General features: G+C 32.7%; 1 protein-coding gene across 1 annotated transcript; it reads left to right on the top strand.

Moving 5' to 3' along the window:
• Positions 1-10,307: 10,307 nt before the first annotated feature.
• On the top strand, positions 10,308-11,999 carry LOC139524255 (E3 ubiquitin-protein ligase TRIM71-like). Its single transcript, XM_071319006.1, has one exon. It carries the CDS (start codon positions 10,308-10,310, stop codon positions 11,997-11,999), a length of 1,692 nt encoding a protein of 563 aa, XP_071175107.1.
• The last annotated feature ends 216 nt before the right edge of the window (positions 12,000-12,215 follow it).

The raw sequence follows: 12,215 nt of genomic DNA, 5'->3' as shown, positions 1-12,215 counted from the left end.
TATTTGATTATTATATGTACATGTATTCCAAAACAGATATCCCATTGTCAAACCCATTGCGTTGTCATGTTTAAAATTGATGTTAAAGATTTTGTCATCAATTTTAAATGATTTGCAAATTATATTGTCAATTTCCATTCTTAATATAAGCTTGGATCATAATAATTTAACTTGAAGACCACTGTGAAGAGTTCCTTAGTATTTGGATTTTCCCTGTTTTTGTTTATTTATTGTTTAAATTCTCCTCAAACAATGTTAGAACATTTCACAATTGGCTTGAATAATCTCAGGTGAATTTCTTTCTTTCTATATCCATTTTCCTTGACCTTATTAAGTTTACATGGCCAAGTCCATATCCCAGAAACCAAATGCAATATATCAGCTTTATATAGTGTGCGGAATAATTGCAAGGTGTTCAAGTTAGACTTGCTGGTTTCATAAGACCTTTCATAGTTAAACAGGAAGTTTTTGTTTGTTCTGTTTTTTAGATACTATAAGAAATAGATCAGCTGTATTTGATATAAGGAATATTTATTAGGTGTACAGAATACAGACTGTCTGGCTGGTTACACCTGACCATGACTGCTTTTCATTGTTCATTGTTCAATGTTAACACTAGTAAACCAATTTGAACTGAAACGGTCATTTTGAACTACGCAACTTTTTGAAAAGACTGAACCTTCATTTATAAAGTCAGTCTTTCACTCAATTTTCAGACTTGTCCACAATGGTAAATTCAGTATTGTTCAAACAATTTTCTTGCAGTGAATAAAGATCTGTTAAGTCTATCTAGATAAAGATGGGAATGATTGCCAATGACACGTGGCATGATTGCAATTCAAAAAAGAAAATAACAGCCTGATCTATATCCAACACACATAAAAAATTAAAATATGACAACAAATGGCAACCACTGAATAAAAGGCTTTGGACAGACACAGACTACATATTATTAATATAAAAAAGAAGATGTGGTGTAACACACACAAAAAATAAAAATATGGCAACCACTGAATAACAGGCTTTGGACAGACAAGGACTACATAATATTAATATAAAAAAAGGAGATGGTGTGTAACACACACAAAAAATAAAAATATGGCAACCACTGAATAACAGGCTTTGGACAGACAAGGACCACATATTATTAATATAAAAAAAGAAGATGGTGTGTAACACACACAAAAAATAAAAATATGGCAACCACTGAATATCAGGCTTTGGACAGACAAGGACTACATATTATTAATATAAAAAAAAGATGGTGTGTAACACACACAAAAAATAAAAATATGGCAACCACTGAATATCAGGCTTTGGACAGACAAGGACTACATATTATTAATATAAAAAAAGATGTGGTGTAACACACACAAAAAATAAAAATATGGTAACCACTGAATAAAAGACTTTGGACAGACACAGACTACATATTATTAATATAAAAAAAGAAGATGTGGTGTAACACACACAAAAAATAAAAATATGGCAACCACTGAATAACAGGCGTTGGACAGACACAGACTACATATTATTAATACAAAAAAAAGAAGATGTGGTGTAATTGTCAATGAGACAACTCTCAAAAAGAGACCAAATGCCACAAAAATTAACAACTGTATGTCTCTATACGGCCTTCAACAATGAGCAAAACCCATACTGCATAATCCGCTATAAAAGACCCCGAAAGGACAAATGTATAACAATTCAAACAAGAAAAGTAGCAGCCTAATTTATGTACAAAAATAAGGACCAAAAACAAATCTGTAACACATCAGCAAATGACAACCACTGAAAAACAGGTTCCGGACTTCGGACAGGCACATAGAAACAGAATGTGGCAGGGTTAAACATTTTAGCGGGATTCCAACCCTCCCCTAACCTATAACAGTGGTGTAACAGTTCAACATAAGAACGAACTATAACAGTCAGTTGAAAAAGGCTTAACTCATCAGATGTATACAAATAGAAATACATTTAACAAAAATGCAGAGTGGACGTGGATGGGTACTTGTACATCCCAACAACAAAAAGACACGAAGTATAGATCTTAGAGTACTTGCAGTTACTGACAGCTGGTTCAAAGACACTAACAACTAATAAAAAAAATCGTGCATCTAAGACTAAATTGTCAATCAGTGCACATCAAACATCCAATGGATTTAGTGTATAAACAGTCGGAGAAAACATGACCTTGTGCAATGCCAAGATACAGTATTCAACAGATTGCAGATCTGTGGATTCATTTATTTTCGTTGGAACCAATTTTCGTAGATTGGGGAAAACTTGCATATTCGTGGATATTTAATCTGTGGTTTTGGCAAAGTCTGCATACATTCCTTTAATTAGTAATCTAAGAAAGGTACCAGGATTATAGTTAAGTACGCCAGAGGCGTGTTTCGTCTACATATTACTCACCAGTGACGCTCAGATCAAAATAGTTATAAAGCCAAACAATTACAAAGTTGAAGAGCATTGAGGACCCAAAATTCCAAAAAGTTGTGCCAAATAATGCTAAGGTAGGTTATTCCTGGGATAAGAAAATCCTTAGTTTTTCGAAAAAATTCAAAGTTTTGTAACAGGAAATTTATAAGAATGACCAACTTATAGGAAACGAGGGGAAATTATTTTTTGTTTATTTATCTATTCATCTATAGTAGATTAAAATTGAGAAGGGAATTAGGGAATTGTCAAAGCGACAACAACCCGACCATAGAGCAGACAACAGTACATCTTGGTAATTCGGATGTCCTTTGGACATTAAATCTTATAAGAAGATTTTTTCTCATAATCTATAAAAGTTTGTTACTTTTCCTTCTAATTATTGGGTATCTAAAATTATCTAGATTGTTCCTTACAATCCAAGTTTGACTATTTTAACAATGGTCACTTCGACATATAATCTTCTTTTTTTACATAATGTAATACAATATAATATCTGTAAAATTTCATTTACTCATAAGAACACTTCAAATTTATTGAATTAACATTACTTTCTGAATGCCATGACCATGACCATTTGAACATATGACCTACAATTCAATGTTGGCCTGCATATCACAACGGGGTATTTAAAACTAACATTCGGTTTTCATTTCATATAGTTTTGACTAAAAAAAACGGAGAAAAAGTGGCCGTCATCAAAAATATCCATTTAATTCGTTGCCATTGTTTCGCCCTTTTAGCGATTCGTGTCTCTTAAAAAATTGATAACCCTATTTTTTTCGTGCTTTTTCTGAACTTCACTTATAATTCTCTTTGAATTGCAAGCCACATGTTTCCGCGAAACCCTTATGAATTTTGTTATTTGATTCTGTAAGTAATTGGTAAACTAAATTTGATCAATGGAATTAATGCAAGGTGAACATGTCTATCTAATTCATTTGGCCATGACCTCATTTTTAAGGTTCATTAGTTAATATTAAGTGTTCATGTTATTTTCATTTCTCAGATACAATAAACAATATGTCAACTATATTGGGTGTATGTTATGATTGCATGATGCCCATGCTGTCTGTCAGGGTTCATTTGACCTTCACCTCGTTTTGATGGCTTATTATGTTATTATTCGGTGTATGGTATGAAATTCAATCAAGATAGATAAATCAGGCAAGACCCTTCAGTTTGTGCATTCTTATAGTCAATGAGACATATTTTTATCAAATACTAAAACACACAACATAACTTGAAATGCAGGGTCATTTCTATATCATTTTAAACTTCATAACCACATAACACATGCTGATAATTGACTCTAAATTGAATAGCTAAAGCTAAGCAATAAGTTAATACCCTCTTTTAATTTTTTTTTTAAACTGTAAACAAGGGAAACGCTTCTGTAAAATTTGTGGTTCAAAATATACGACACATTTTGGCATGTATTTTTGAATATATTATAACTGTATAACATTTAAATACGTGAAATAAAGACTGTGTAGTGTGAACTAGAATTAACAAATATTGGAAATAATTTTAAGATTACAGGTCTACAGGCCTAGCTTTATGAATATTGAAGCCATTTCAATAATACGATAGAAGAGATCACTGAGAGACTATCGCAAACAGTCAGTCAGGATATTTTTTATCAACTTTACTCTAGCTTAAAGTCATATGAAACGAGTGACTATTGAAAAATAATTTAATGCAATTCTTGAACCAATTATGCATTTATCATAAACTTAGTATTTTGTGCATAACTTTATCATTTTTTTTACGCATCCATTTGGAATAATCGTCAAAAAATATTTCACTTGGTCAGTGTTGTGAAAATATGACAGCTAACTAATGGTCGTGTTTTGAAGCCGGCGTTTACCGATTGTCATCTTTGTTAACAACCAACAAAGACGCATGTATAATCGGGAAAGCACGTGTATAACATGTACAATACGATATAGTGTATTTGGATGACAGAGCGATGTTTAAGTTTGTTGACTCTCTCGATCTGTCAATTTGGTTTTCATCTACGCACTTGCGTATTGCAATCATCTGATTTTTACGAGAAAGGTCACGCTGAGGTTACTGCATTCGGAAATCATGTCGGCAAATTAATTGTTGTCTGAAAGCCAACAATTATAAAAAAAAAGTAAATTTCTATTATATTTGAACAAATTGCAGAATTTCCCCCAGAAAAAAGTACATGTACATAAGTTTTATAATAAAAACTAGCAATTTAGTTATAAAAAAACATAAACATCATTTTATTTTAATTTGTTAATCAAGTTTCATATGACTTTAATAGAAAGGCAACGAAGTACTTAAGTTTTCAATGTGAACTATGCACATTGGATTAAAGTGTATTTAGAAAAAAGTGAAATCACAAAAATACCGAACTCCGAGAAAAATTCAAAACGAAAAGGACCTAGTACATAAATGTCAAAATCAAAAGCTGAAATAGATGAAACGAATGGAAAACAAATGTCATATTCCTGGTTTTCGTAATGTAAAAAACAGTGGGTTTAACCTCGTTTTATAGCTAGTAAAATTTCTCACTTGAATGACAGTTGCATGCTTTACATTCCATCATATTGACCACAATATTTGAGCAAATCAAACAGTCATAATAGGTAAAAATGTCAAAAAATTTGGGTACAGCCGTGTTATATCCATATTGTAGCTATACCATTCCTTCAGGCATGGGGCGAATTATATTGCAGTGAAATGCATTATATTACAATTACTTAGACAAAACCATGCATTAAATTATAATTACAATTACATGCATTTATCAAAAGAATATAAGTTATCTACGTTCATATCCGTAGATATGGATATTTTAACACCCTGAAGTATCCAAGTACACCCTGAGGCGCAGCTAAAAAAGAGAATATCACATTTCGAAAATAATTTAGAAGTAAATAAAAGAGTACATAATACACCTATTTCCAGAATAAGAAATAAACTTCAAGAACTTTCAAAGCGATTTGTGTGTGTACCGGCTGACAAAGCAGCCAACAATGTGGTGGTGGTATGCCGTAAATACTACACGGACGTTCTTAAGAATGAAATTTTAAATTCATCTACATTCAAGTCCATCCGCTCCACAGAGAGTCATATAGTAAACAAACATATCACAACCATATCAATGCTTAAGGGTTCTTTTGAACATTTGAAGGTCCCTACTATGATTCTACTATGTATTGGCTACCTAAACTACACCAAAAAAAAAACAACATTTAAATATCGTTTCATCTCGGCCTCTAGTAAGTGTTCTACAACTAATCTTTCGGTGCTTTTAACAAGTTCATTAACTACAATTAAAGAGCTTATCAAAAACTATTGTAATAAAATATATGAACATAGTGGTATAAACCATTTTTGGAGTGTAAAAGTTCTTTGAATGTTTTAGATGAATTGCGTGCTTTTGATGGTCCTTTTGATTCTGTTGACGGTTTTGATTTTTCTACTCCTTACACTACACTTCCACACTATCTTATTAAACAAAAGTTTTCCTATTTAATTAAATGGTCGTTTGGTAAAGCTGAATGCCAATATATTTGCTGCAACTCATTTAAAGCCTTCTTATCTAATGAGAAAGGTAAATATGCTAGATATACCTACTAGAGGTGTGATGAGATGATTGAAGCTGTTAATTTTCTCCTTGATAATATTTATGTACGTTTCGGCAACAAAGTTTATCAGGCGACAGGTTGTAGGTATCCCAACGGGCACCTTATTGTGCCCCTTTAATAGCAGACTTGTTTTTGTACTGTTACGAATCACAGTTTATGACTAAACTCAGTAAAGACCCGTCAAAATTGCATTTAATTGATAAATTTAACAACACTTACCGTTATCTTGATGATATTTTTTCGTTAAATAATCAAGAATTTTCTCAATATACTGCTGAAGTTAACACAAAGGAACTCCACACTAAAATTTACGACAAAAGGGACGATTTTTCGTTCCCTAGCGTTAATTTTCCTTTTTTAGATGGTAATGTGCCTTTGGCACCATCTTACGGTGTTTATATTTCACAGCTCGTTCGCTATGCTCGTGTCTGTTGTGACGTTTTTTTTATTTTAACGAACGCAATCTATGTATAACTGGTAAATTATTAAACCAGGAATATCGTTACCATAAATTACTTAGAACCTTTACTAAATTTTTCCATATATATAAAGATTTGGTTTTGAAGTTCGGTTGTACCTGTAGAAAACTTATTTAAAACGGGATAGCACATCCTCATTTTTACGGAAATGTTGTTAACCGTGCCCGGAAATTTAGAAATGATCCTTGTAAACTTATCGCTCCTTTAAAAAAACTTATTCTAAAAGGTTACCAATTCAACACTGTAATAAGATCATTGAATATTGTTTTTATTGGTATACATATTGATTTTGTTATCAGTAAATTAAAAGCAAACTAAATATTAGTAGTATGTTATTTACATATACAGATTCATGGATCTACAATCTGTCAATACCGGTAACTTGGCATTGCACGAGGTCATGTTTTTCTCTGACTGTTTATGACGTCTTTACACTAAATCCATTGGATGTTGGATATGTACGGATTGATAGTTTAGTCTTAGACGCATGATTTTTTGTATTAGTTGTTAGTGGCTTTTAACTAGCTGTCATATAACTGCGAGTACTCTCAGATCTGTTCCTAGTATCTTTTTGTTGTCGGGATGTATAAGTACCCGGCCACGTCCAATTGTATTTTTGTCCATCTGATGAGTTAAGCCTTTTTCAACTGATTTTTATAGTTTGTTCTTATGTTGAACTGTTATACCACTGTCCCAGGTTAGGGGAGGGTTGGGATCCCGCTAACATGTTTAACCCCGCCACATTATTTATGTATGTGCCTGTCCCAAGTCAGGAGTCTGTAATTCAGTGGTTGTGGTTTGTTTATGTGTTACATATTTTTTTTTCGTTCATTTTTTGTGTGTACATACATAAGGCCGTTAGTTTTCTCGTTTGAATTGTTTTACATTGTCGTATCGGGGCCTTTTATAGCTGACTATGTGGTATGGGCTTTGCTCATTGTTGAAGGCCGTACGGTGGCCTATAGTTGTTAATGTCTGTGTCATTTTGGTCTCTTGTGGACAGTTGGCTCATTGGCAATCATACCACATCTTCTTTTTTATATTTATTGAAATTTGAGATTTTCACATATTTTTAACGGAGTGTAGGGTACTGTAGCATTTGTTTAAACTATTTCAATAAAATTTTCTTTCCTAATTAGATTGTTAACAAAGATCTTAATTTATGACCAAGTGTCAAAAAAGTGAAAAGATTTGATTGTAAAACAAACTAATTAGTGTTTTATGACAATGGTCAATTTTCTGTTATTTAATCATGAAAGGTATTCATTGATGTTTTGGCAACTATAAAACATTTAATGCTTTTCAAATAAAAAAAAAAACAAAACATATCTAAATAATTATTTTCTTAATTCATCCAGAAATCTGAAATTCTGCTTTAGCTAAATCTTCAACAATCTGTGAAAGATATATGGTATGTAAAAAAAAGTAATGCCATGTAAGGCAATGTAACGCATGGAATTACACAAGTTTTTCTTAAGTAATGCATTAAATTACAATTACATGTAATGCAAAAATTGCTGCATTACACAATACATGCAATTTCTTAGAATTACCATGCATTACAATTACAAATTTGTATTACCCCATACATGATATCATTTAGAATTGACTGTTGTTGTCGACGTTTTTACCAGTGAAAGTTCTGCTATTTCGGATGTCGTTGTCGGAATTTTCTAAAGAGTCAACACATTGAATCTGTTATATTTTACTGTGCAGCTTATAACATTGAGAAAAACCAGTACCATTAGGTAAGATATCAAAAGGCCTAGCAATATTAAAATATATGGCATTGACCAAAAGCCTTAAGGGAATACATATAACATGCAAATTTTGCACATAGTATACAGTTAATTTTCCGCGGTTAGAGTATTGCGTACGTACTAATTATAATTAAATAATCATAAATATTTACAGAGGGTTATCACTAGACATTTTCGGAAACTAAAAATCACACTGAAATTTTAGTTGACAATGATATTAAGTACAGGTAAACTTCACGGTGGGTCATCTCAAAATACACAATGCTCGAAAGATGTTGCGATACACTTAATAAACAAAAACAATGATATAAATGATTTCAATATCAAAATGAAATCAAGAATTGTTTTTGAAGCATTTGATTCTGTTTTAATCGTCTGACTCTGAAAAAGAGATGACTCCCCAGGCTTTTAATTATTTTCTTAGGAATGCATTTTTTATAGCTCAGCTGATTATTATTAATTAGGTACATCTTTTTTGCTATTTTTTACTCAGCTTTCCTATCAGAAACTTACCAGTTACATTCCACTCAAGCATAATTCAGAGTATATTCTAATAACTACTATTTACAACGTAGCAAAAACACATTCTATGTAGAGATATTTCTGTAATAAAATAAAAAGGCGATTTTATGATGAAATTAATCGCATTATTTTACTGTATTTAGCTTCTAACATCGAATGTGATAGACAAACGTGATAAAACGCATACGGCTGTGCATGTTTAAATCTTGTGGGTGACCTCGTGTTTAAACCGGCAAAATGTTCGTAATCTGGTACAGCAAACAATCTCTGACATCTTTTAATGAATGCAATGTAAGTGAAAAACCGAGAAAAAAATCCCAATTGCAGTAGGTGCTATATTGAGGGTACCTTGACGGAAATAAACAGGTCACTAATTGAGCCTCAAGAGATTTATTTGATCGGGACGTTGCTATTGTCATCCTCAGGTCGTTATTGAACATTTATGTAGACGAAACGGGCGTCTGGCGTATTAAATTATAATCCTGATACCTTTGATAACTATTAACACCACTGGGTCGATGCCACTGTTGGTGGACGTTTCGTTCCCGAGGGTGACACCAGCCAAGTAGTCAGTACTTCGGTGTTGACATGAATATGGTCATTTTCATAAATTTCCTGTTTACAAAACTTAGAATTTTTAGAAACAATTAGAATTTTCTTATCCCAGGAATAGATTACCTTAACCGTATTTTGGCACAACTTTTTGGAATCTTAATTGGGTCTTCAATGCTCTCCAACTTTGTACTTTTTTGGCTTCATAACTTTTATGATGTGAGCGTCACTAATGAGTCTTATGTAGACGAAACGCGCGTCTTGCGTATTAAACTATAATCCGGGTACCTTTGATAACTATATGCATCATTTGTTTTATTTTTCAAGGTTTCGTGACATTAAAAATGACACCAAACAGTTTACAAAAATGAAGTCAATTAGTCATGTCTGAGAAATGGTGAGGGATATTTTCACTGGATATATCCTAATAGATATCTTATGAAACCATATACACGCCAAGAAATTCAGCGAAAAATCACAGGGACAAAATAAAAGGGAGGTGTCGACAAATGTATTATTTAATCAAAGAATACATTGTTACTGTTGAACATTCATTTGGATAATGAGAAGTCTTTGGAGACCACTCAGGAGAAAACTTCGTGAAGTTGTAAAAATTTTATACTGCTTTTGTATGCAGCATCACAAATCATGGCAGGTGTCACAACCTTTTTCATTGATTTGAATAAAACAAACAAATTTTGTGTTATTCGTAATTAAATTTGTCATAATTGCATACTTTGAATTGGCCCCTATAAAATTATCTGTAAATGTCATCATCAATGTAAACATAAAAGTTTAAAACAGTTTTCTAAAATATCTTTCAAAAGTACATAATTTCACAATACATGTTCAATTTTTAGAAAGTAAATTTATCGTGTCCAGGAAGATAGCATTTGACGTTATACTTGATCACATAACAATTAAACATGGCACTTTCAAAGTCATTAAGTCAAGAACAAATACAAATAACGTGTCAGTTATGTGAAATTCCAAACAAGAAAATCATTTGGAAATGCAAAGACTGTGATCTTTTGATGTGTGGAAATTGTCGAGAAAATATACATTCGAAAGTGAAAACTTCTGGAGATCACCAAATTATGAATATTACGGACATTGGTACAAAAGAAAATGGAGAAAATGAAAATGTTATATTAAGTAATATAAAATGTAAGACACATCAACATCAAACATGCTGTCTTTTCTGTAAAGAATGCAGCAAAGTTGTGTGTCCAATATGTATAACCGATGCCCACAATGGACATAAACTTCAGAATTTGATAGAAGCGTACGATGAGAAAATCAAACATTCGAACGATAGACAAGAACAAATTATTTTGATGTTAGAAGAGATAGGAATACGAGAGAAGGAACTGATCGAAATAGAATCTGATAGACACTTAAAACACAGAGAAGCTAAACAAGCAATACAGATAGAAAAGGAAACTTTAATTGAAACTATGAATCGAAGTGAAGAGGAACTTTTCGAACAACTAGATAGAGAGTTGGAAACAAGTGATTTATACGTCGACAGAGAAAAACGCCAGCTTGAAAAGGCGAAAGTATCATTAATTGAGAGAAGGGAGAACGCCTTAAAGTTGAACAGTTTCGTGCAGATACTAGAGCATCAACTCGTGTCAGATAACGAGTTACTTCAAACACGTACCGATAAAGGTTACAATATATCTCATTTCGTGCCAGCTACAACAAAATTTTTGAATCTAGGGACGCTCAAGACAGAAACCATGATAGCACTTCAAAAAAATCCCATGGCCAATGTCATAATGAAAGTAGAAAAAAAAGCAAAGACCGAGTTACGTTCTATTCACTCAATAGTTATTTGTAACGATAATCCAATATGGATAGCCGACTCTAAAAATGGTATACTACAGAAGGTTGTTCTGGGCGAGGAAGACATTTTGATATTATTGAATATTCAACTTGTTGTATTCAGTATGGTAGTAGTACCATCAGGTGATATTCTTTTAGCAACTGGGGATTCTGTATTGAAAAATATAAACCCTAAAACAGGCAAACAGACCAACTCTATCTATTCAGTTTATGATCAGATCATTACTGCAGTTCATTTAACTGAGAAAAACGAACTTATTATAGGATCGAGATCCAAAGGAATACGATACGCGCCCGAGGGAAGCAAAGTGCTGATTGCGATGAATCTCGAGGGTGAAATACAAATGATATGGGAATTCGATAAGGGAAATAATCCATTGTTCACATACCCAAAATATATCGCTAGCAACAGCAAGGGAAACGTTGGTGTAGTCGATTGGTTATCCGACGCAGGCAATGGTCGAGTTGTCATCCTATCACCAACTGGAGGTATCCTCCATACCTATGATGGTCAACCCGAAGCAGAGATAAGTCTTTTTGGAGGAATTGTTGCAACAAAGGAAGACAATTTCATTGTTAACGATGCCGTCAGTCACATATTACACATTCTAAATAGTGACGGAGAATATGTTTGCCGGTTCGATACTACGTCGATAGGAATAAAGTTGCCGTGTTGTCTGGCATTCTCGGAGTCAGGAAAACTTTACATCGGAAGTGTCAACATGGAAGAACAACCAAATCTGTTTGGACTGACATATGCTGGCTGTTGACATTGTTTGCATATGTCATTTGTTATGGTGTGTGGAAAGACAACATCGTATTACATATTAGTTTAAAATTAACAATGTTACGTAGCTTCATTATTTAGTTTTTGACTCTTTTAATTTTGATTTCATATGAAAGAAATTAGCGTTTGATTTGAATGTTATGTACGCTCATCTTATTCGTATCATATGTAAAAATATTGTTTTGTTGATATGAGTACC

The sequence above is a fragment of the Mytilus edulis genome, chromosome 1, assembly GCF_963676685.1.
Source record: "Mytilus edulis chromosome 1, xbMytEdul2.2, whole genome shotgun sequence".
Lineage (NCBI taxonomy): Eukaryota > Metazoa > Mollusca > Bivalvia > Mytilida > Mytilidae > Mytilus > Mytilus edulis.
This window is presented reverse-complemented; position numbering and strand designations above follow the sequence as displayed.